At 32.9% G+C, this 27129-nt stretch overlaps 2 protein-coding genes across 4 annotated transcripts; one reads left to right on the top strand and one right to left on the bottom strand.

Moving 5' to 3' along the window:
- Window positions 1-4873: 4873 nt before the first annotated feature.
- On the top strand, window positions 4874-12141 carry LOC148603819 (putative uncharacterized protein C7orf78). 3 transcript variants are annotated; one of them, XM_088552077.1, is made up of 6 exons: window positions 4874-5068; window positions 6947-6975; window positions 7854-8364; window positions 8963-9059; window positions 9512-9654; window positions 11290-12141. In XM_088552077.1, exons 3-6 carry the CDS (start codon window positions 7885-7887, stop codon window positions 11407-11409), a joined length of 840 nt encoding a protein of 279 aa, XP_088408203.1. In that variant the 5' UTR covers window positions 4874-5068; window positions 6947-6975; window positions 7854-7884; the 3' UTR covers window positions 11410-12141. The 3 variants fall into 3 exon arrangements, with proteins under 3 accessions (XP_088408203.1, XP_088408204.1, XP_088408205.1); XM_088552078.1 differs by lacking the exon at window positions 6947-6975; XM_088552079.1 differs by lacking the exons at window positions 4874-5068; window positions 6947-6975 and having other exon boundaries at window positions 6993-8364.
- A 707-nt stretch (window positions 12142-12848) lies between these two features.
- Window positions 12849-23215, bottom strand: LOC148603818 (exosome complex component MTR3-like). The gene is made up of 9 exons (XM_088552080.1): window positions 23053-23215; window positions 19902-19959; window positions 19342-19420; window positions 18500-18674; window positions 16188-16248; window positions 14916-15001; window positions 14560-14619; window positions 13806-13916; window positions 12849-12973 (listed from the first exon to the last, which is right to left on the bottom strand). The coding sequence occupies exons 1-9, from the start codon at window positions 23140-23142 to the stop codon at window positions 12872-12874; spliced, it is 822 nt and encodes a 273-aa protein (XP_088408206.1). The 5' UTR covers window positions 23143-23215; the 3' UTR covers window positions 12849-12871.
- Window positions 23216-27129: the final 3914 nt, after the last annotated feature.

Below are 27129 nucleotides of genomic sequence, written 5' to 3'. Positions count from 1 at the left end.
TTGTTTAAGAAGCGAATTCTGCGTGAGAGTATTGTTAAATTTGATTTCTAAATCAAAACCATGATTCCATGATTTGCATTATTCTACATTTGTCCAACCCAGTGCCAACACTGAACCAACATTGAACCAACGTCGAAACGACTTTGGTAACAAACATGTTAAAAAAGACTTAATATTATTCTTGATGGAAAAATGTAAGTCGGTAAGGTAAGCGTTCTCTGCTTTTCTAGAAACACCCGCCGAGTTGCTCGTAAAAAGTCAAGTCCGGGGTAGACAAACGAGGAAAGGAAAACTATGACCCGTTGAATAATATTAAGTTGGCCCAACCGGTTGAAACACCAAAATGTATGTATTTATTAATATGATTTTACTTCTTTCAAAAAAGTATTGTTGGCTCTTTTCTCGAGTTCTGTTAACTTCATGTTTAATATTCATGCAACAAGTATTCGCATTTAATATTTAGAACCTAATAACACAAAAAATTATCATGAATAACCAAATCTAATTTATGATAACAATAGTGTACATGATTAACTCCCCGTTATACAGCTTTGTAACTGAGAGCATAATACACCTTTAACAAAACAAAAGTTCTCGTTAACAAATGTATACATATTTTCAATGTAAATTCATGCTAAACACATAACAGTGACAGGTATTATCATATGTCTATTCAATGCAAATTTTCAATAATTAGTATACCAATGCTCGTAGTATCTGCTAATTTTATAATACATTTTCTTGTTTTAATCTTGTGAACTACAATCAGCTTGTCATTGGTGTATTCTTACTGTTAATAATTTATATGATAAACTGAGGGGAAATGTGAGCACTTACCCTGAAGGAGTGTACACCATCAGCACTCTGCTACATGACCAGGAAATACGGAATAAAATTATGTTCTAATGTCTTAAGGAATACAATTGTCAGACTAATGCTTGGGTTAACGTTGGGCTTATTTTGGCCCAACATTGGGGATTCGTTGGGTCAATGTTGGCAATACGTTGGGCTAACGTTGGCCCAACTTTTGTTTGCCTCCGTTGGGCAAACGTTGGCTTTCTTTGCACTTACAACGTTGGGCCAACATTGGATACCCAACGTTGGCCCAACGTAAGTGACTCCGTTGAATCAACGTTGGCCCAACGTAGGAATGCTGTCTGCGATAAGACCAGTGCTTTCGTATCAAATGCGAGATGGTGTTTAATGTTGGATGGTATTTAATTGGTTAATGACTTTATTTGTTATTGAATTAAAGCCGGAGAGCACACGCTCTGCTAGTGGGCAGAGCAAGCATCATATTTTGCAGAATTTCAGAAGTCGAGCAGCTTCTTTCGTTCAGGTTTGAATTAAAAAGTGTTGAAATTATACAGTAGGCACATTAGACTACTATTAAATCTTAAGTGTCGTAAGGTTTCATCCTTAATGAGACCTTTAAAGGTTCAATTTGGACTTTTTCTATGAAGGTATTGAAAACTTTCCGTTTTCTTTATGTAGGATTGTGTATGTAGTAGGTTGGTTGCTTCCAATATTTCTGCCCCGTGTGGGTCACGATGTTTTCAAATACTTTTAAAAGTAATTAATTGTCAAATACATCACATTGCAATTACTTTAATTTTTAGTATAAATTAAATGTATGTATTTGATTTTTTTCAAATATTTTTCAAGATGTAATTAATTATTTTTCAAACACGTTATGTTTTGTAAGACCACAATATATGACAAAGGAACAAAAAAAATTTTAAACAGTCTTACTAGCAGACATGATGCAAACAATCAAATTGCAAATGATTTTTTCCAAAAATACAAAAAAAAATCATGTTATTTTTAAAACACAGTATTTTATTATTTTTTGTTTGACACTTTCTTAATCACTTCCACACCTTTTCTAATTTCAAATAATGTTATCTAAGTGTCTAAATATGACCTAAGGGTACTGAGAGAGATCCGGTTAATCAATTCAACTATTTTTCTTTAAACTAATACAGTTCATTGGTATAAACAGTACAAACAACAATACAGTTGTACAGCAGTAATATACGGTTGGAAATATAAGTCATAAATCATGATCCGTTGGAAATTACTGGGTTACAATATATTTCTAATATGGAACACCTTCTGTGATAGTGTGTAAAATTACTGGTATTTTATATTTTATTTGTATCTTAAATTTGAATTTTGTTTGTATTTGATATTTATTTTCATAGATAATAAAAACCTATTTCAATTTATATGTGTGTTAATTTCAGATGGAAATTAACGTTTTGACCTAGTAGACCTAAACGACATAACGGACAGACATTTCGAACCTGGTTCTTTTCTATCAGTTTGAGATTTCGTATTTTCTCGGTTGGATTCGGTCTTTTCTGTTCTATGCTTGGTTGAACCGCACACTTTATTCTGGCGGGTAAATAGTATTGTTCGCGAGGCACTCACCATTCAGTTTCCGACTTGACAACACCTATAAGAATTTGACAGAGATCTTGGTTGGAAATAATATATCTTGGAAACTTTTCTAATCAGTAACTGTATTTAGCATGATGACTTAGTAAGGTTCGTTATATTTGCATGCTCAATTTATTGCCTAATTTTGTTAAAAATCATTTAAATTAATATGTTTATCCGGTATGAAAGTTTCATGAATGTCGGTTTGCGCGTGAGAATGAATGTCTAAATATTATAACCGTTTAAATAAAGTAAAACATGATTTAGGTATAACTGAATAGTAACGTTTATTTTTCAATAATTTAAATGAACATTTCTTAGCCAAACTTTTCATTAAAATAACAAAGCAGTAACGGTTGAACGCATACATGTACTAGGCGAGACATTTACACGAGAGAATCTTGTAATTTTATTTTAAGGGTAAATAGACTAATAAATACGGGATTTAAATATCTTGAATTTATATTTCCAAGTGTATTTTTGTTACTACATGTTGATTCTCCTCAAATGTGTTTTAGCAGAGGTTTATAATAATTATTTTTGTTATACAGGATGAACACTTATGCTTGTGAAAGATATAGATGCATTTGAAGATGTCTAGATGTACTTAATCATCCGTGCCACTTGCACGATATGTGAGGTAAATATTTTTGTATATATCTTATTGTTATTTTTTATGATTTGTAAGATTTTCAAAGTCAGGAAAATTATAGATATTTGGTAATTTGCTGATCGCAAATGAGTCGTACAATACACAATGCACAAATAGTTATCTTTATTTTTTTAAATAATTTCCAGATATGTTTGTTAATTTACGGTCGCCTGAATATAACTTAATAGTGATTGCTCAGGCGGAAAGCACCAACAATCAATGTTAATTTAAGGAACATACCCGTTATATGTTTTAGTAATATTTCTTGGCACATCGGATTAATATGAACATATTGATTGATTGACTTATTTATGCATAATCAGGTGATTTTGAGATGAAACGAATATTTCATTTCCCGTAATTTTTACTCAATATTCGAACGTCATGTGAAATGATTTTTGCATAGAGTATTAATTTTTTTCATTGCATTTGCTTTATATGTTTGTTACAATATTTAAAGAGTAAAATAGTAATTTATGCTATAATATTTGTATTTTTATTACAGGGCATTCTTCCTGTTTCAAACAGATTGTTTTGTTCAAAATAAAGTACTGAACCTGAAACGACTTAATATCAAAGCCCCAAGATTTTAAGCGCTTCCACAGGCGCTTTTATAAATATGTTTTCCCAAGTTACAAAGATCTTTTGTGTTCTCGACAGAAATAAATTGAACAAGTTCGAATGCTGATGGCCTAGACCATTAAAACATATATCTATATTTTCTACGTAACTCTTTATAACGTGAACATTGCAAAATGAAATGAGATTTGTCCTCTATCACATGTACTTCCTCATACATAACTTAATATGTTGAATGACAGTTTATAATACATTAACTGTATGTGTACGCCATACCTCTCTTCTCCTTTTCTATTTTCCCTTTTTTCTTTTCTACCTAAACTTTTTTACATGAAAAATAGAATACATTTTTTTACCATTGTGAAACTGAATTCATTTTTTTTTGTGCCACAATTTTTTTTTTTATCAAAGTGAAATTAATATTATTATTTTTTAATTATCCCAGCCCTCCCCCTCCCTCAATATAAAAATGGTCGATGCCTTCTTTAGAGATGTGTTTTTATTGTAAGTATCCAATACCGACAAAATACATCTTAATAACAATTGAGTATAAATCTGTTCAGTGATCCAAGACTTGTGCAATAATGTAACTAACAGATCGGCGGACGTTTCATGTAAACGGTGCTTGCCCTACCACTCACCAGTCTGCATTGCTCATTTAATACATGTACACTTTTAAGTTTTCTATGTGTTTTATTACTTAGTTGTATTTCTTTTTATTAATCCGTTATCTTTAATTTGTTGGAAGTTTATTGAATATAAAGTTATGATCACAAAGCGGTATTTTGTGTAAAATCAAAGAAGTCATCAAGGGAACCAAGATATAGACGAAAGAGAAAAACGAAAACTATATGACACTGAACAATTCTGTTCTCTTGGTTCTGATGGACACACCATATAACAATCGACAAATTCATGATGACCATAAAACTTCCGTAGTGATGACCTTAATGTTGTAGCAATATAACCCTGTTTCAGAAAGTCAAGCACGTTTTTTATAGTAAGTAGACACTTTAACAAATATCGTTCTTATCGAACATATACAGTACACATGTAGCTTGAGGTATGACCACGGTCAGATCACAGTTCTATAATCGTACAGTAGGTATTTTACATGTTGGTTTAAAATCCGATAATTGGTAGGTACATTTAAAGGGATTTAACTATTTATATCTAAACAGTCTGTATTATGTAGTTTAAAAAGCGTTCCGGAGATTAACTTCATAGACTGCGCATGGCTTTGAAAACATGAAAGTGGCGTCGTTTGCTTAGCAACATGTCTGCTTTCCGGTGGAAAAGTTAAATACGAAATAATTTAATTAATTCGGAAATTGTTTGTGGATAATATTTGCATATTTTAAACAAGGATCTATTTAATGTTGACTATTAATTCTGGTAAGTCAATAACTTTTAAATTCTGTGAATATCCATCGTTCAAAATGTACGTAAATGACTTTCTTTATAAACGAACCCGTGCCAAACAGCAAACAGAAAATGACAAAAGACTATCGCTTTACTCATATAAATCAAATATAAGCCACATCCCTATACATAAACTAAAATACAGAAAGCTTTTGTACAGGACTGACATTTTAAAAAGTGCATTTAATATCACTTATAAAGTTTCACGAACCTGGACTTTAGTCATTTTGATTGTTTTAAGCTCTGCTGTTGACCGATTCAAAATGCTACAACACAATAGGCAGCGATTGTAATTAATGTTTAATGTAATCAATATATTCTCAATTAGATTTTCTAGATGTAATGTTTTGTTAAAAATTATGGCATTTGTCAGTACTTATATCTTATTATCTATCGATAGTTCCATTTGGTCTAAAGGGTTTCAATTTAAATTGAAGGAAAATATATTTAAATAACTGGTTTTAAAAGATAGAGATACGATTTAAATGTCTCTATTCAGAAAAAAAGAAATTTAATCATTTTGTTATACATTAAACCATTCGACACTCACTCGACTGAGAGAAAAGACTTTAAATGGAACAGAATACGTAGTCGTTAAAATATTTCAGTTCCATTTGAAAGAGGTTGGACTGCAACGTACGAAAATTGTACAAGTTTTATATTTTCAGTGAATTTACTATTATAGGGTTATTGAATGGTTATTTTCATATTAATCCTGTATTATGTCCAAGTACAGTCGTATTGGGTTGAGATCACCAATACAAGTGGTCGAAACCCAATACGACTGTAAGAGGACATAATACAGGATTAATATGAAAATAACCATTTTATGATCCCTTTATTAACTGATGACTTAAAATAACAGGAGTTATCTGTACAAACCTTTAAATACAGCTCAGTATGACATATTTCCTAGTGATGACAAGTTTAACTTTTATACAGGGCCAGAATTAATACAGGGCATGTGCCCTGTATTAAATTAATACAGGGCAATTGCCCTGTATAAATTATGGTTGCTAAAACCTCCTGTTGTATTAAAGGGGCAATTTACATTGTATTTTAAGTCATCAGTTAATAATTTGGAATATAGTTATGTTCTTCTTCAATAGAAGTTGATGTACATGTATGTACATGTACATAGAATCGGAATAGTTTTATTGAATAAATTTCAATACATAAACTTGCTAAAACAGAGCATCATGTTCAACAGAAATAGTTTAAAATAATACGGACAAATTTGTCATTTGATTCGACGGGTAAAATAGCTGTACATTTATGATACATCACGTTCATTTAAAGTGTATTGTTTTCAAGCAGTATAAGAACAAATATCTCAACTTTACTATTTTTAACTTAATTGCTAACCCTTAGACACATACTAGATGAGGTAAAACATGCATGCATACAGACAAACAATATATATTTTATAACAATTCACCGACCTTGATTTTTAAATAGAGCTATTTTTTTATATAAATATATACGTGTACATGTTTATGACAGTAAATAAGTAATTAATATGTAAATCATTTACTCTCGGATACCACACACACACACGTAATTTGTTTACGTGAAATTCGTGTGAGTCGAGCTTCAAATGAAATTCACGTAATCCGTACTTCATGTTAAAGTTTATATACAATTCACATGAAGTTCACGTAAACTCTCCTACAAATTTCATCAACTCAAATTCGGGTGAAAATCCTGTCAAATAACATCTTAGTTATTAAATCATGCAAGGTTACGCCTTCTAGATGCACGTACAGAATGAATGGTTATGGTAGAGTAGATACCAACACATTTTGTCTTATATTTCTACTTAACAGAAAATGACAAAGTTTTTCTCCATAGGTTGCTCTAGTCTGACGAGTTTTACTCATGTAAGTAAATGCTCTTAAATTGTCGTACAAAGGAAAATTAAACCAACTGAAAACATTATACAATGTAGATACTGCTTACTACTGATATCAAAGTTTTCGATACAAAATATTGTACCATCATGAAATACATTAACCATCACGGAGTATTGACCTTCGTCAATTCTATATTGTACCATCATAAAATACATTGACTATCACGGAGTATTGACCTTCGTCAATTCTATACCAATCAACACAAATAATTTAAACATAAATAATTCGCCCCATTTCAACTGTTTAACAAAGTAGATTAAAAGGTAAGAATCAATAAATCGTTTTGCAATTTAAAACAAATAACTAAACACTAGGCTTAACTTTGGCACTTGATGTCTATCTTGTTTCTCGGTAACTTAGCGTAAAATGAATTTTCTAACCTTAACGCAAACATTTACATTGATTTTTGGATAGCAGAGGCTTTTCAGCTCAATATCATACAATTTATCAATTGAAAGAAGCCGAATTAAAAGCACATACAATAATTTGAATTCAGAAAGCTAGCTACTTAAATATGTTTATGACTAAAACTGTACAATAAGACATTTTCCTACGCACACACGTAGAAGAACACTGCAACTAAGTTACAAAATTGATATTTAGGTTTGTAAAGCTCAAATTCTTACAAACAAACTTGTAATTACAATGAGTCACAAGAGACAATGCAGTTTACAGACAATAACTAGGTTAGACGAAATCCGCCTGATATATAACAGGGGACGTATCACTGCACAGAGTACAGTACTTTAAAGCGTTACGAAACAATTAGTCTAGACCAGGCATATAGCACAGTATATATGTTATTGGTTTTGGATATTATTTAAGTTATATTTCTGTTTCTTCAGCCTATCAGCATTCCAGGACGTGCCTTAAAGGATGAGCCAGTCCGACTACCAATCGAGGGGTAGCCCTGAGAGAATCGGGAGTGCAGCAAGTTCTCTCGGGATAGTTCCATTCGGGTTTCACTCAAAGACACAATACGATGCTAACGAATCCCTTATTCAAATCAGAAGTGAAAAATACGAACCAGTAGAACCTATAAAAGACAATGATATATGGAAAAGACCACCCCCTGATTTCAGACCGCAAATATTCGCGCCAAAACCACCTAAACGAAATTCACGTGACTCAATGCAACCATGGAACTATGGAACCATTCCGGGACAACGGGAATTTTTCAAACGTGAACGGCAAAAGGTGATACCCCACATTTTGTTACCTCGGAAAGAGGAAAAAGTTAGATTCGAAACAATGGCTCGTATGATGAGACCTTTCACTGCAAAGAAAAAGTTTGTGTCAGAAGGAATGTACAAACCAGGAGCTTTTGAAGATTTAAAAGAGCACGATTTTAGAGGGGTAGGTGAAGTTAAAAAATCCGCACTATCATAAGAGATCAACATACATGTATGCTTTGTTTTTCTGCAGTATTTTGGGTAAAATATAAACTGATTAAACCTTACTGTTTTTTCTTGGTTATTATTTGAACTTGTTTATGTTAGTAATGAAACCAATCAAGAGTTTTGTAAAATATGAGTTGATTTAGGCAACAGAAGGTGCTACTGACAAATTTTACAAAATTAAGCTGTCGACTTCGGCAATGTCCATGACGGTCGTGTCCTGTTTGTTCCCAGGTTTTAAACACTGTTTTGAATTCTCGAATACTCTTGCTATATTATTATTCGCGATCAAAACTTCATGTCCATGAAAGGAAAAGCTAATAGTGAAACGAAGATTAATAATACAGAAGTGAATGTCATCCGGAGACTGGGTGCGCATTATATTTGAGTTGGAAAGGCTTATATTGGGCTACCGAACCTATGTCTATAAATGACATGTCCCAGACGATGGCACATTTCAGAGTCTGTAAAAATACACATCTTCCTTAACGATACCGTAGCTTCTGAATGCAGTATTTCGAAAATAAGTCTATCTTTCATTTCTTTTACCTTTTCAGTATCCACCGATAAAGAAATTAGGACTTCCAGAATTTTTAAGCAAATATGACAAAGATCCATACAACATCAAATTCCACTCAGACAGACTTGATATAAGTAAGTTCTACAGAAGATGTACTTCGATGTTTTATCTATAGACTAGATACACTCTTATTTAATAAGGGACATTTACATCAGAACATGCCAACTGAAACGCATAGAACTTTGCAATAATACATATGCAATTGTATTTTATCATAAATAATTTAAACGGAACAAAATTGTAGGCATACAGTCGAGCTAACATACTAAAAAAAGAATAAAGGATTGTGAATACATATGTCAAGATCATTAGAACGTCTGACAACACTTTGATATTAGACAATTTACCGTGAACTTCACTAAGTAATGCTTGAGCTGTTACATGTAGTACATTGTGTACTATCTACGGCAAACTATAACAAATTGTAAGTGTAACATATTTCACTTGGATACTATTTATGTTGATTTCCCATCCCATTACCATATAAAGTAGTACATGCATATAGCCAGAGGAATTATCATTTCAGTTCATGGAGCAAGAATAGACAAAGCTACAGACAGAGACATAAAGGGCCGACAGATGGCGCCTCCAAAAACTCCACAGCCTCCTTTTGATTCCAACTTGATCCTTCCAAAAGAAAAGTGGCCAATCAAACCAGGGGAATTTACGGTAACTTAACTTAATATCACCAGAATATTTTCGAGTATGAACTGTAGAATCACACAGTTCAACCCCATGGAACATTTTTAACACAGACGTATGAATATAGAGCTCGAAGGTTTTTGACTTGGACCCATGTCTTTATCAGACAGTACAAATATGTGCGTTAATATAAGAAACAAGACAGGCTGCTGGAGACCTAAAATATTTTGCATGCATTTGATAATTAAAATTCATGTACATGTATACAATTGAGTCAGTACCATTTAGGTAACAGCACTACTACGAGTGAAATAGTATTACATTAAAATCTTCACCTTTTGAAAACGCGAGGAATATTAACTGGATTCAGTACAGGCATGTGTACATATTTATGCCGTTCAAACAAGTTGGATATACTGAAAGTTTTACATGTATTAGGGTTAGGGCTGATTGTTACATGTACATCAATACTAGCAGTAGATTGGTTGTCACAGAATCAGAATGCTTTTTGTGTGGTATTTTTTTTTCCAAATATGTATTGTGGTCACTTATTTTTGTTTTCTTTTTATGAATGTCTCACAAAAAATACCATTTTCCGGTGTACAATTTTTGATAGGAATGAGTCTGTGAGTATAAGGTCATGAAAAGTAACACCACCGTGGCCTCTACTTTCCTTTTTTTTTTTTTTTTTTTTTTTTTTTTTTTTTTTTTTTTTTTTTTTTTTTGGGGGGGGGGGCGGCTTTTCAGCTTCAGAAGACAGGCGACTGGTTTCTATTGGCGTCTTCAGGGCCGGATCCAGCCACTTTCGAAAGGAGGGGTGCCAGCCAAGGTTCTTGAGAAAAAGGAGGTGTTAGGACTTTATTTGCCATTTCTTGTCAGTTTTACATGTGAAAACGACAAATTTCCTGATAAAAGGGGAGTGTTAACCCACTGCAACCCTCTCTGGATCCACCACTACGTCTTTAAACATTCTTTATTCTTTAAAGTTGAAGTTGTACTCAACAATGGAGAAAAAGTTAAAACTGTTTCAGGCAGAAACTAACTAAATAGGGTTTTAATGTCCTTGACTACCCTTCCTAGTCCTGTACGGACGGTTTCGGCCAGTAGTGTGTATATATCCGATTAAAGTGGTACCATCCTATTACTGTTTGTTGGTTCAGATAGTTCAAGCTGGCATAAGATTATATTTTTTCTTTTTCGATTAAAAAGAAACAGGGCATACACTAGAACCTAAACATCGTGCCATTCCGTACAGAAAGATACACATTATATTTTATATCGGACGAAACAATGAATGAGGTGTAAATAAAAATAAAAGATAAACTGATGCTTATCATTTGCTTCACAGAGCTACAGTGCAGTGAACTCGAAAGTCAAGCGAAAATCAGACTAACCCGCTAGCTTGTTTTTGTTTTATATTTTCACGCAAATTATACTCAATATACTAGTGAATGGAAACTTCTAGTTCAATCTGGTTAAAATATAACCAGTGGCCTAATACTCGCGCTCATGAATCTCTCTCGAATTCTTTACGTTGTAAGTCGTAAATTCAGTAAATTCGACGAGCCATGCGTAATCGCTTTTTAAACAGTAATTTTCAGTCATAAGTATCAAAATGTCATAATGAACAATTCATAATATTTCTTTAAAATCTTTTTGTAGCGTTTTCGAGTACGTCATCGTCCGGCTCGAAGTGCTTTCATGGAAAGAGTTTCCAACACTCTAGAATCTCGATGGGCGAAAGAGAAACTTGACCAGACTCTAGCTGCCGTGTCCAGCTGACAGAGAGAGACGGCTAGGGGAAAAAGATAGCTGTGATATGCTGCTAATTGCTCAGATTCAGATGGAGGAATCCAACAGAATTTCTGTGATCATAAATATAACAAATTAATACTTATATTGTGAACTTTTTTTGTGAACCGTTAAAACTACATTGTTGCCATTCTTTTTTGTATTAATCTTGACACCAGCATGTTAATGTGATCTTTAAATCAGTCATTATATCTTAAGCAGCTTGGGTAGAGCTGTCGAAATGATGGGTTATTACACGTATATTTCAACTCTAAGAATATAATAATCCACAATCGTGTAATGTGCATGTAGGTGCAGTTGCCTTGGTTACAACAAGTTAATATCAAAACATTGAGTAGACAGACGTTTATAGCAAGAAGAGGCAAAGAACTCTGTGATATAATACAGTCCTATCGTTATGTGATTTTTTATTAACAATGCTGTAATAGGATAGCAGGGTTAATGACACTACATCCGCTTTTAAGTCAATATGGCTAGGTAGTGGTGAAGTGTCAGTATCAGACCCTGGATAAGTATTCTGAATGTACATTTTTTTTTTACAAATTTCAGTTTTTACTTGAATTGTTATTCCCATTTTCGATGTCAGAATGATATTCAAAATGTTTTGAAGGCTTTTACATTATTATATTATATACATGCATTCATTTTATTTTGTTTTTTTTTTTTTACAAAAAGGTGAGAATAAACATTTTTCCATACCTACATTGGATATGTTAAAATACTAAATAATGCAACACATTTGTCTGCAACAAGTCAGGATCATTGAGGTCATTAAAACTTTCCAGTTTTGTTCCTTGATAAAGTTATTTGTTTATCGAACTTTCCTTCTTTTGACTTTTGCCATTAGTTTGCCTTTCTGTTCATTATTTTGTATTTACCTATCATTTACTACATTACTCAAAAGGACAACTTTCAATTATGGATAATAAGGTTAGAAACCATATTAATCAGATATGTATGGAAACTCCATGAGACAAAAAGACTAAATGTTCCAGCCATTATTACAGTATAGTACTCTGACAATACCATAAGTTCTTATATATCCCTACACAAAGACAAAGCACACTGTCAAAACCAACAAACATTTAACAGATAAAATGCACAAAATGATGGCTAATTCAATGCCAGATTTCAACCTATAATTTTGCATGTAGAGATGGATCACAAGGACTCCTAAAAGTGATTTTATGCAAGATATACCGATATGGGGCCTCAATGGTATGTGAGTGCATAACCAAAAACTGATAAATGAGTTTGACAAACTGTCAGTGTCACATGCATATGTATCTGTTTGACTGAAATGGCACATGAAAATGTTCTACCTTTCAACACTGCTGTTAAACACTAACACAGATCCCAACAAACATGCTTTGACGGATTCTACAAACAAAAAAATGACAACCATGAAATACTTTGTTTTAGAAACTTTTAATTACCTCTCATTTTTCATTAATTTGTCTCTTACATTTTTATGTAAAGTCTGTTGCATTGCTGGATAAATTTTCTGACAGGCCTGGACACAATCAGCCATTGCCTACAAAAGATAATTTACAATTTATATCCGATACAGATGAAAATATTTTAGGCAGCGATTCAGGATTTTCAATAATTTTTTAGGTTTTACAGAAAATAAAAAAAAACTAATTAACTTTCAAACAGTTAGTTGATTGATTGATTGTGGTTTAACACCCTATTGCAGATATTCAATTAAGTCTGCTTTTCAGCGAAACAAACCACTTCCTACTTCCGAATGGAAAGTAATATAATAATAAACCACTTTCCCTAATCAAAATGGCACTTGCCCCTGTTAATGGGAAAGTGGAATCCTAAAAGTGTATGAACAGTGAATAAGCATTTGTTTAATATATGTTTTGATTGGTTTAATGCCCTACGGCAGATATCTCGGCAGTTTCAGAACAAGAACATCTGAACAAATGAACAGACCCTACTTTGTACTAGTCTAACACACTGAGCCAAATCTTAATGATGTATCCCGTGGGTAGGCATGTTACACCACTCTGACACATTATTTTGACTCCACAGCTATCAGTCATCACTCTATCCCCTTCAATATCTTGTGCTTGGCAGAGAAATACTGACTATAAAGTCTTCCGATTTACTTTCTGCACTTGCGGTGAGCATGTTACCATAAGACCACTATGGTGCTTAATATTGGTTTAGTAAACCAATGTTGAACAGTCAGGAAGATGTTGATATTTAATCTTGTAGATATAGCAATGAGTTTTCAGGTTTTCAGAAGAGGTACAGTAAACTTCCTTTTGTATCCTCATTGTAATTCACCACATGTTTAAGACATACAGTCAAATCACAATAAAGAAATAACATAAAAATCCATCTTCAGTTACCTTTTTTAAAAAGTCAATCTGTATTTCTCCATTTGATGTGACAGCTGATATCTGATTTAATGAAGGCATGTAGCCTACAGTAATACTACTGTTGTTCATACAATGCTCACCCTGAAAAAAATACAGATATAATTAACAGCTTCTCTAAAGCACATGATCCACATGCATTACATTCCATTCAGCAGTTCGAGAGGCGTTGCCTATTAGTGGATTGATTGATTGTTGAGGTTTAACGCCCGAGCAGCAATATTTCAGCTATATTCAGGCCATGAACATGAAAGAGATGATAAAATGAAAAAGGGATGGGACACATGGATAATAGGGTCGACAAATTTTGATTGCCACTAGAAAAAGGGAGGGATGGGTAGGGTCGGGCAATTTAGCCTCCTGTGGTGGAGCACAAAGGTTCCTACTCCTATCGAATACTACAGCAGGGTTCTTTAACGCGCGAGGAACATGGCATCTTTCCCAATAAAGTATACCACTATGGTTTGCAATCAGGTTTTCCATATTCTTTTGACCCCCGGATCCGCACGGGGCGTTGCCTATTAAAACTGAGATACAGATGAGGATTACTTAAATGGGAGGTCACACCAAATAAATTTCCCAAACACCCCCAGGCATTACACAGAAATTTCAAATTTCATCTAGAAGTGTTACTAATGATACACATCCAGCCAGCATTTGTCCTATCCCCCACCCCTTTCAATTGGAATGCCATAAGAGTTTTAAGAGTTGAACAATGAACAATTACCTTATGGTTAATTTCCTCATCATTGGTAGGATCTGTAAGTACTCTGTCTTCATAAATTTTCTGAAAGTTCCAATAAATGTTTTCATTAAATTTGACACACTGAATATGTATCTGTGTATGGAACAATTTTAAGAGAAAAGCTTCCGTCTTTTTAATTTCCAAAGGTAACAACTATGGCGTAAAAAATATTTATCATATGACAGTTCTACAACTATCTGAAAATAGAAAGATCATAGTTTTGACAAAAAATAAGAATTTTATCATTGTTTATACCAGTAACATTAAACATTGTGTTTAAATGAACTAAATTATACCCACAATGCAAACAGAACACATATAAAATAATTCTTCTTTACCATAGAGCATCCAATGACCAAGTCATAAACTTCAATACCAGCATCTGCAAGGGCCATGGAAGCACAACTTATTGAAGCTGCTAGTGCTGCAAGAAATTAAAAAAATGAACATGATCGAACTGCATTTTAGTAACATATATCTTTCCAATACCAATCATCTATAGGCATGCATTAAAGAACAAGATGTTTTCTCCATCTCCATCCTCCTTGTTACTGTTATTTTCCTTTCTATAATCACTATAAAGAGAGATATATAAAATAAAAGTTACTTTCATTTTTGATACTGAAATTATCATGTGGTATATCTCAGCTTACATTCATGTGCTGTTCAAGATTTTCCATATGATAATGTCAGTATCAAAATTGAAAGTAGTTATTACTTTGTTTCTTGGTAATCTAATTATTGCATTTTTTTCCTGACTTCAACAATAACTTTTTTTTCAACTTGTCCAATAGAACAAGTATATATATCAAAACTTACTTGTCCAAATGAAAATTAAACTTGTCAAAAAAAGATCAACTTTGATTGCATCATAACCTTTTGACAAATATGGCCTCAATTTCACCACTAATTTCCCTCTGTGTATCTAGAAAAAAATTCAAGCATAACATCCCCTAGATACTAGAAAGTTACATACATTTAATGTAAAATTATATAAAAAACTGGCATGAGTTTTCCTGTTTTAATTTTATCAATTCTGCAGAGAGGGCGAAACTTAACTAAGTCTGGATAATGTTTTGAGATGTTCCCTGTGTATTAAAGGTAATTCTATTCACATTCAGGCACCAAGCGTCAAAACGCCCGGGCATACTCATCAACAACAAAAAAATCATTACAGTTGGTGCACATTCACCAGGAAGTTGCTATAAATTGTAGAAAAAGAAATTGAGTTTTACATCACACAAAAAACAAGTAGATGGCCCTCATTTATTAGACTGACTAGAACAGTAAACTCTTCTGAAACCAGTAAAGATGTTAGATTTATTGTTATTTACAGGTACCAACTTTATTTAAGGAGGTAGACCTAGGGTAAGGGACATAACTCATGAAGTCAGTGACATGTTAATATCAAATTCAATTTCACCAAAGACTATCAAGCTTTCATTTCCTTACATGACATTGTTGTAAAGTGCTGAATACAAACAATCCAATGATTTGTAAGGGTTATGTCCCTTACTCTAGGTCTACATCCTTTATACACATACTTGTTGCAGAGGCGTAAACAGAAAGCTGCAATGAAAGTGTTTTTTAACTTGACAGCATAAACTTACCACTGCCATCATTCTGTAAGACTTCTACATATATGTTGACCTGCGCTTTTGGGAATTTATGCTAAAAAGGAAAATGTAACAATTATCAAAGAAAATTATAACCCATGACTTATACAGAAGTTTATAGACTTCTAGTGAAAAAATTATAATGTATATCTGGTTATTTTCATATGTATCATATTTTCACTATGTTTGTGGTACCATAAAAGTTGCTAATAACAGACACAGGGAAAATTTCTCTTAAAAGTTGTAGTATTGCGTCTTTCAAAAAGGAATCCATGAGCAATCAGTGTTAAAAAATATCTCCCTTCCCCTCAATCTTTGTCCTTATAAATTTAGCAATACACATGTACATTATGAGTCACCTGTGACTGTGATTTACCTGTAACTGATTAGTTGATTGCATAATTAAATGAACGGTACATTTGCAGCACCATAGCGTATATGAATTATCTGAAGTGACTTAAAGAATTTTTCTCTTGATTTAATTAAGAAAAAGATTGTAGAATCTTTCTTTTTCCGGTCCATCTTTCAGTGGTAACGAAATCACATGGTGCTGAAACTATGAATCAATTGTAGTTTGTAATTATTAATTTATTGATTGAATCTTTTCAACACAGAAGTCAACAACCAATTTAAATCAATATACAAAATGTATTTACTACTTCCTTTTATAAATAATCAACATTTTTAGTTGATTCTAAGTTTTTGGCTATTTGCCGACGTGATGATAAAGTCCGAGAGATATGACATATTGTTTACATGTTAGAACGTCCATGTGTGGTCAAAACAAAATTCATTCACTCGTTCAGATATTTTGTAAAAGATAGAGTATGTGATGAAATAACATAAATTCCAAATTTTTTCTTTTCATAACTACAAAAATTTTTTTTAAAAAGTTTATTCATAATCTGAGCATTTAAAAGACTGACACAAACTTCTGAAGTTTGATAAAATGACCAAAATGGGCCGTCAAAATTTCAAGACCATTGATTATGACACCCTTATTATGTATCAATTTGAAGAATCACATATGTCAATTTAACAAGAACTTTAATTACATGTCTTTCCTACTCAATATGACATCTAGAATTGGGCATATTCAATAGATATACAATTGTAAATATAGCATATTAGTTGTTATTCCTTATTTTTTCATTCAACTGAATTAAATCAAAAGATCACAATACAAGTTAATATAAATACCCCTCACAGTGCCTGAAAAGACCTTTTATATTTACACATGTCATGGTTCATTGATCATCAATGTGAAATGATTTAATCTTGATTTTAGGTTAGGATGTTTATTTTATACAGGGAAAATTTCACATTAATTTTTTCAAAACGTGAAATTTAAACACAGCAAAAAAATTTTTCCTCACAAACCTTTAAAAAAAATCAACGAGAGAATTTCCCAATATATGAATTCACCATCAAATGATAACAACACATTTTCTTGGTGTAAAATAAAGCTATGATGGATATTTAGCCCTTCTCTTCATGAGATATCACCTTGTAAAACTACCCCATCTTCTTGTTGGAAATATGTGTATTAGGAATCTGGAATAATGAAAACTTGAATTTGCAGTTACAATTGTTGATTTCATAAAGAATAACCTAAATGAAAGTCAAGTATTAAGCATCACTCCATTTAAAATGAAAAAAAAGAATGAGTGGCACATGATAGCAATATATACTTTATTATTGTCATTGTGTGTTTTTGTATTTATACAAACAGTTCTTCTGGAAAGCTTTGAAAAACACACACTAATTATTTTTTGGTAAGTTTGAGTTGTTTTACCATATACTATCCTCTTTAGACTCATATCTTTCTGCTAATGAAAGATATCTTTTACAAATGAAGCATCAGAGTGCTCAGTGGCAAACGGAGATAATTCATTTATGTTTACAAAGTAAGCACAAAAGTTTAACTAGTGGTAACATGCCATATAGTTGTTTGCTGTTATTAACTTTTCATTCCTTTCATATGAACATTAAATTACCATTCAAATCCACCCTTATCTATTTGTTTGATTTTTATATGGAGCTGTTCAGTGCAATTTTGAAAGAAAACACTAAATCCAGCACTTTAACTACCAATTGGAAAGTTGTTCTTATTTGGGGTAATTTTTCGGCCCATTTTTTTGACAATTTGGAAATTTTCCATTAGGAGACAGCTCTATATTAGAGGTCATTTTAGGCAAACAATATCACTGATAAAAGACTGATTTTGCTGCCTATTACATGGCAGAGCATGTTTTGACTGCAAGTGTGGTACTAAGTCTTCAACCTGCATATCATATGTGAGTTACCAAGCAAACAGCTGGTTCTAAAGCCTCCAAAAGTTGAACAGAAAGATCTTTTTCTTCATTGTCCTGTTGGTGCTGCCGTCTATATTTACAGGAAAATGTTGCATATTTAAAGTCACAAGTAATCTGTCCTTTCATGCTGAATTCCTCTTTTTTTGCAACTTCTCTAGGACCATATCTATATGTACCAGAAAAAAGAACAACTGTTATAAATTGATTGATCTGTTTACAAATTACATTTTTATCATGCATGTGCACCTTTTGTAATATGTCAAATATCTGTTTACCTCAAATAAGTGAGAAAAAGTGTTGTGAACAAGATTAAAATCATGTAATTAGTGTAACAGTTTCCTACTCTTTCTTACCTATATATTACAATAAGGCAGACCAAATGTTTCTTTCCTATACATTATTTCTCGAGATGTGAGAAATTCTATAATCAACAAGCCAAAGTTGTAGATTTTGTTTCTTTAACTTTTCAAAAACGAAAACTTAAATGTCATTCTGCATCTACAAATGTATGTCATGGCCGAAATTCTAGGTACCATCTATCTTTGTCTTCAACAGTTGTTACAGGAAAACAAATTAAGAAACTTGCTTTCAACCAATGAGATTTTAAAGACAATGTGATACAATCACACAACAACCAACTGTCCCTTTCTATTTTGGCCAATCAGCACTTGAGAACTCAAATCTCTCTAGAGACAAGAACTATTTTTCTCAGAGTGTCTGAAGAGGGGTGAAAATCGATTAAAATTTAGAGAAATGTAATTCTAAGTGGCTACCACAACAAACATATATGGTTGGAAATGTCAACCTAATTATTAAATCTACATGTATCTTACACAGCACAAATTATCTTTGTATGATTTAGTTCTATGTAGGCAGATCCTCTAGCTTGACTAACCACACCAGTCTTTATAACTAAAACAAAATACATACATGTACAAGTTTGGTTAAGTAGACTTTTTTATTGTATAAGATTGTCCTGTTGTCAACAATAACCTTCAAGATGACCTCATCTTTTCTTTAGAATTCTTCCATTTTCTATTGAGAACCATATACTTTCTGCCTTTACTAAAACTCACAAATTAACCAGTTGCCAACACTACATGGACATACATTTCCAAAAAATCATTACATTTAAATTTAAACAATTAAATCGAAGATCTAATGAGACTGGGATATCCTACATGAAAGACAATTTTGTAATTTTTGGGAGTAAAATGCTGTTGTACAAGGAATCACAAGGCAACAAGTAAATGTTGTGTTTTCTTTGCAAAGAAAGTTCAGAAAAAAATTCCAACATTTATTCTTTGTAGGTACATGTACATATACATACATGTACGTGTATGATATGATTACTGTGCTTGAAAAGATTCAATGTGACTTACAAACAACTTACAGATTTTCCTAAGATCTTCACATTTTCTCCCATCCTTACGAAGGCCTTCCTGTGACACCTATAAAAGTAAACTACATTGTATAACAAATGATAAAGTCTAAGATCATTTTTTTTCATTAAGTTAATGTAAGGCTGTATAAGGACTAAGAGATAAACTAGAAAGGCCTAACCAATACTGTGAAAATACTTTAATTCATGGATACCAATTTTCGTGGATTAGGGAAGAAACACAAGTTTGTGGATTCTTGAATTTGTGGTTTTGAGAATTTCAGTAAACCCATCGATGGAAATCTACTTTTCATCGGGAACCAAATTTCATGGTTAAGTCTACCCAAAAAAAAAAAAACTCAAAAAAATTGGTATCTGACGAACAATAGTACTTCCACAGTATAACAATATAATGTCATATTATGTACATGTATACGTCACTTACAACAAATGTACATGTAGGTCTAGAAGACTTGAGTATACATACATGTATCTGTGGACTGAGTTGCCCCATATTTTAAACTTCCATATTTGAACCAGGTGATTTGCAGCTGATCACTTCTTGTTAAATCAGACTCTCAAGTAGTCAAGACTGTATATGGTCAATTTGTCCAACTAAAGAGTGAGCCATGTGTTCATTTGGTATTGCTGATGGTTATGATGACTACATTCTCTATCAAACCTCATATATATTCACTTCTACATTTTTATGATCTTAAAAGACAGCTTTGAATGTTTGTTCAGTGTAGAAATTTTATTAGTAAATCTCCATTTTGTCCAAATTTCTTTTGTCTCATCAAGAAGTTAACACAGTATTGAATTTGACACTATAAACAGGGAATTTTTGTGCCTCTTTTTTGCGGTTTCTGTGATCAATCTACTTTAACAGAGTTTTAAATTCGCAACTTTTCCCCAAAGTATAGTGTAATTTAATTTTCTTCAAAAAAAATATTCACAAGGGTTTTATTTTCACATTATAGCTCATACCATGAAAATAGCGAAAATAAAACTGCGGTGAAAATTTCACGGTTTACAGTATTAATGTTAACTTTATGTAATACATGTAGTTACATGTAAATCTTTAAAATATAAACATAATTGTTACAATGTATGTTCTGCAGAAATTTACATTTTGTGTTCAAAGTAGGAAAATATCAAATAAAAATGAAGACAACTTTTGATAAATACATGTATATATGTACATGTATTTATACACTCCTGATTTATGTTCAACATGTAATTATTTATACAAGGGGGATAACAAATGTAAGTGGGCGATCAAGGTTTGGTCAAGAAAACAGTAAATTTTAACTCCCTTTGAAACATGGAAAATTTTGACAGATTGACTGTTTTAATGAAAGCAAAATGCCCAGTAAAAGTCTGAATGTTCATATGACAACATTCAATGAGTGTGACAGGTACCTGGAAAGGTCCATCAAACACTTAGTTTGATTAACCTCTGAACCCAAGTCATCTTACCCTACCAGTGTACATGGTCCCTAAGTGCAGTACAGCAAAAAGATATAATGTGACTGATCACGGACATGGTGGTGTACCACTTTTGTGGCAGTACATATCTTACTAGTCTTGAAGATATTATTATAATGTTTCTGCATAATACAAAAGAAAGTAACAAAAATCACTTATAGAAAAAGAATTATTCAGAACCACTCTAAAAGATGTACCACACTATGTTGGTGTTCAGTCATGGTATGTCTCTTTTTGTACTGTATTTCCAGTTTTAATAAGAGTCTGGATTGCTCATTTTTCTTCAGATTCTGTGTGTATTCTGCATGTTTTATACTTTGTTTGTTATTTTTGGTGCTTTGTCTGCTTGTTTGATTTTTTGTTTGTTTTTGCTTTGTCTTTAACCCTGGATTATGGATGAAAATCAGGAAGTAATTACATTATTTGTAGAGATGTTTCATTGTTTGTACTGACAATTTTTTGTCACATAATGCATTGATTGATTGAATAATGTTTAATGCCCAAGCTGCAATATTTGACAGCAGGTTGATCTGTCCCCATAATTATCTGTCCCAAATTCAATCAATCCAAGGCTTTTCCATCCCCTTTAATAATTACATGTATATTTTATAAAATTATGTGTATAAAAGTTAGTTTCATGAACTTCGGTTGTTATTTACAGACAATTTTATTTATAATTATGGTCATCACACTTTCAAGGTGAGTACCTAAATTCTGAACTAAGAAATGAAGAAAATATAAGGTTTTGCATATATTTATTCAGAGACAAATACATGGTTTGCAGGCTGTTTCATTTATACATGTATACAATCATGAACAAACTTTCAAATTATAGAGATAACACAAACATTCAGTACTATATTGTTTATCAGATTGTTAAAATTATGCTCATGAATAAGAAAGTTTTTACTAATGTAAAGGATATATATACTATAGAAAAGGATAAGACAATTTTTGTTAAATATGAATTCATAATGCCTAATGCATCAAGTTTATGATTGGAGATGGATTGACTTTTAAATAGGTCACTTGGGGATGGATTAATTAGGAAAGGATCACCTAGGGGACAGACTGAAAGGAAATTAAAGGTCAATTTAATTTAACAGACATTGACATTAATACATGTATATAATGTCTAAGTTTAAACTTTTGATTAATCTAATTTGATCAGATTTACACCACTGTCGCACTATATTCATAAATTTAGTTTATATGTAAGGTATATTCCATTGTACTGCTATTGTTCATGCCATAACCATTTACAGTAAATGTGTTTGGGCAAATAAAACTGTCTAAACTGTCTATCAGGCAAATGAACAAAAAATGGATGACAAAATAAGCATGAAACGAAGAGGAAAAAGAAAAATGGAATGGGATACAATGACGGTAGGGTATACAAGTTCCGATTGCCACTGGAAATTGTGTAGAAGTAGGTGGATTGGGCAATTAAGCCTTTAGTAGCGAAGCCTACTCCTGTCCAATGCCAGAGCAGAGTCATGGGCACCCATTTCTGACAGAGCCTTGGCCCCTTTAGTTCGACAAAGTGTGGAAGTACTTAGGGGGCAAGGCTCTGTCTGAAACTGGTGCCGAAGTCTTAGAGCTAAGAGCAAGGAGGCTGGCAGAAATAATTTAAGTGCGAGGAATATTGTGATACAATGTATTTGAAATTTCTTACAATTGGTACTGGACTTTCAGATATTGCAACATAAGCCAGGGGACTAACAGACTCTTCAGGACCTGTAATTCTTCTCGTGTCTGTAGGCATATTCTAGGTATTTGTTTCAATACTTTTCAAAACAAATTATGCTTCATGGGCGCAGACATCTTGTATTCTAAGTTTCGGTACAATTATCGGGCAAAATATCCGGACTTCAAATTTATACCTCTATGAGCGAATATAGTATTAATTTAAGGTGTAAAAAAGTCTTTAAAGAGCATTTTGAGATGGAACTGAATTTGAATTTTGATAAGTCACAAATAAAAAAGTAGGAGATGTACATGTGGTGTGAATGCTAAATTCAATTGGAGACGGTGATCCACCAAAAGTTAAGCAGTGAACAATTAAAGTTCTAACTACGTCATCACACGATCTGCAATGATCGCCAATACCCATACCATAAAGCAAGCTGTAAAATACCCCGAAATAAATGAAGTGAAGCTATTCATAAAAGACGAAAATCGACCAAAAAAACGTATTTTAAATCTAACATTAAAAGCAACTACATGTACCGGACTACATGTTCCTGGCTTGTGACACTCCCAGACACACAACGTATATAGCGGGTTTTAAACTTTAACATATTCCTGACTTGGGACACTCCCAGACACATAAAGTATATGGCGGGTTTAACATGTTTGCTCTATTGAACGGGAACTTTATTTTTTTAATTAAATACCAGAATAAATGTCATTTTCTTTTTGAAATATGGAGAAATGTCAGATGACTTTCTCCTTTTTAAACATTTTTTTCTAACTCTATAAACCTGGCAGTTTTTTTAGTTAGGCGAAGGAGGAAAGTTCCTTACGAAATCCGTCCAAAATCTTTTAAAACTGTACAAACATTTCCGCTCACTTCCCTCGAAATTACGTTTTGTGACCCATTTTCTTTTTTATTGAATTGTCCAACGTATATTTACAAAACATCATCCGAGAAAATTAGAGAAGTATATTCACAAAAAAATAGGTATGACATACATAAATAGCCCTCCATTTGAATTAGATAAAACATTTGAATGCGACTGCTTATGCTTTAATTGTTTAAAGATAATACGTAATCTGTATTGCGGAAACTGAGATTATAGCATCTAGCTAAACGATTTCTTTCTTTAGGATCAGATCAGCTATAAAGTCAGCATCATAAGAGTGAAGGAATAAGTCAGCAAGTAGAGCACAATTTGTTCCGATTGGAAAGCCGACCTTTTAATGAAAAAGGCGTCCACCACACTGGACAAATATGTTGTCGATTAAAAAATCCCACATTTTGTAAACATCTTAATCTGCGTATTTGGAAGATGATTTGGAATTATTTTTTCACAAAGTATGAGGAATCTCTACCAAGAACTATATATCTGCATCTAGGTGTATACTGTCTTTTCGGAAAAAAAAACGATGTATAATGTTTTTAAGTCGGGATTTTAACTGAGTATGGGGAATAGAAGTATACAGTGTTGAAAAATCATAGGTTTTAATGCTATTATATTCTAATAATAGTCTTGAACTGATTGTCTCAAAAAGATCTTTCGATTTTTTAGGATCCACATTGAATTAATACCACTACGGGAGTAACAAGTGTTGTGGTAGGACTGCAGACCCTCTTTGACAGTTTTGAGTACAGAAGTTAAAAGTTTTGAAAGAGGTTTGGTGGTACATTTTGCAGATCCAGCTATGTAACCTTGTTTGTATGAATTCTTTTGGAGTTCAGGAATCCAGTACATAGACGGTAAATCACAATCATCGTCCCTGGTAGAGAGACCAAAAAAGGATAGCACAGATTTATGGTTTTCCACAATTCCACATATTCTTCTTTGGAAACTGTGGTAGCAATATAAGTCTTATCACTGCTATTATTTTCTACGTCTACCTTTGATAATAAGTGTTGGATGTAAAACGTTTTGCAGACAAAAACAATGTTGTTTTGGGCTTTTCTGCTGGTACGACAACATATTTGTCATGTATAGTAGACAATGTTTTTGCTACATCGGGGTCTTTGGAAACTGATGTAGTATTGGCACTTATATACCTACTCAAAACTTTCATTCGTTTCAACATTAAAAACCTCACGTCCTTTAACCACTCTGACAGAGAATCAAGGTCTTCTTGTTCTCGTTTTATCCGTTGTTTACATAGTCCTCCACGCCATCCATAAAAACTTAAAAGTTATAATTTATGGAGCGTGGTTCACGGTACTTGAGACCTGTAGAAAGAATATTACGCAGAGATTCTTTTTTGACGATGGACAAATCTCCCCTAATGACGTGACCGGAAAGACCATATTTGATTGGAGAGTTTTTGCAAGAACAGTCAGGTGGTTTAGCCTTGAAGTCCTTAATCTCGAGGTTCTGCAACAGCCTTTTATAATTGAAAATTTTGGATGCAATGGGTGATGTATAGGAATATGAAATAATTGGTATGGATTTGTCTTTGAAATATGGGGGAATTTTGTTGGTAACGTTTTTTGTGATGGAGGATGTTAGCCAAGTTAATTGCATCTATACCTTTGTTGATAAATGGTAGTGAAGAAATAATCGTTTTTCTTCTTTCTTCATCTTGACTTTTCACACAAACTGGTTTAAAGAGTGTGTGGAAATCATATATCATACATGGTGGCAACAAGTCTGTATAATGATGAGGTGGGGTCAGAAACAGGAGTGTCAAGACTTGTTTTGTAAAGGGAATGTAGTAGAGTGAGAGGTATAGAATAGAGTTTGGTTCTAATGTGACGGTCCAAGAGGTTTTTGTATGAAAGGAAGGAGACCATCTATGGAGACATCATATAACTTAATTAGGTGACGTATAGTGGCGATGGCCATGACTCCTTTCCCGTCTTGGATTTTTGTCAAATAAACTCATCACATTTATGCTATTGTTATATTGGCTTGAAAGGTTTCCTATACTTTTGATGTTGTCATTGCATCCGTAAGGTACTGTAGTACCTAGTCTGCGTGTTCAGTACTCCTCTCTTTCCTTACGATAGTTTTTACTTAGAACGGGACTGTTCGTATGATCTTGTTGATTAAAATGTTGATAAACTATTGGGAATTTGGTGGTATTTATTCCCGAATGATGACCGCATATTTTTTGTTTAATCGTTCTTGTGTTTCAGCGACATATATTAGACCACATAAGTTGCATTCTAATCCATATATTAAGTTCGCTGACTTGTAACTTAAGTCATCATGACTTCTTGTATGGAAGGTTTTTTTTTGTAAGGGAACTGGAGAAGTAAGGATCGATTATAAGACTGTTGCATGTTGTGCAATTTTTGATACCCCATTTTGATATGGTACGATGTGGTTCGTCATCGTTGTGGTCAAATATATCATTTAAAGTAATGGAACATGGTTTGATTATTTTGAAATAGTCAGAATTATTGTACTGGAATAGATGGTCTGCAGACTGAACGTGTGATTGGGTACTGTTTGTTAGAATGGTCGAGGTACTATCCATACCAGATGTGTACGTGCTGAGATTCCCATCTAGGGACATCACAGTCTTCCAAGACTACAGTGTATCCGATCTGCTGTCAGGTTCGGACCTTTTTATTCTGGGCGACGTCCGACCCAGATTTTCTTTCATTTTACAATTTACGACTGGGTTATAAATTAAGACACAATTTCAAGGATCTAAAGGATCAACGAGGGAACACGAACTAACAAATACAAAATTGTAGTGTGCAGCGTAGGGAAGGGGTATTCAAAATCTTTGTTGTATGCAGACGGGTTTCCAACCGACCTTAATATGTACCCTCTGATTAAAAATGCTTTAATACATTCATTGTTGTGATAAACTTAAAGCCTAAAATATATCAGGTTGGATCGATTTATGCACAGCACATACCAGAGAAGATGGAGAAAAAGATTTGGAAATATAGCCTTTCACTAGCAATAATTTTATCTATGATCAAAATTCAAAACTATTTGAAAATTTGCGTCTGTTTATAAAACATTCATGACGTTTTTTGAACATCTTTGGCAGCTTCTGTAGTCTCTTTTTGTTTATAATTTTCTCCCATGTGCTCTACACTGTACCAATC

This window comes from Perna viridis, chromosome 11 (genome assembly GCF_037379345.1).
Source record: "Perna viridis isolate PV_CMFRI_1.1 ecotype Kerala chromosome 11, ASM3737934v1, whole genome shotgun sequence".
Taxonomy (NCBI): domain Eukaryota; kingdom Metazoa; phylum Mollusca; class Bivalvia; order Mytilida; family Mytilidae; genus Perna; species Perna viridis.
This window is presented reverse-complemented; position numbering and strand designations above follow the sequence as displayed.

Excerpts from the sequence above, each read along its gene's own strand:
- LOC148603819 (XM_088552078.1), top strand. The coding sequence starts at position 7,885 with ATGAGCCAGTCCGACTACCAATCGAGGGGTAGCCCTGAGAGAATCGGG. Across the intron at positions 8,365-8,962 it reads AAGAGCACGATTTTAGAGGG|TATCCACCGATAAAGAAATT; the intron begins GTAGGTGAAGTT and ends TTACCTTTTCAG. Across the intron at positions 9,060-9,511 it reads CTCAGACAGACTTGATATAA|TTCATGGAGCAAGAATAGAC; the intron begins GTAAGTTCTACA and ends TTATCATTTCAG.
- LOC148603818 (XM_088552080.1), bottom strand. The coding sequence starts at position 23,142 with ATGCCTACAGACACGAGAAGAATTACAGGTCCTGAAGAGTCTGTTAGT. Across the intron at positions 14,620-14,915 it reads TGGTCATTGGATGCTCTATG|AAAATTTATGAAGACAGAGT; the intron begins GTAAAGAAGAAT and ends TGGAACTTTCAG. Across the intron at positions 12,974-13,805 it reads AGATTGACTTTTTAAAAAAG|GCAATGGCTGATTGTGTCCA; the intron begins GTAACTGAAGAT and ends TATCTTTTGTAG.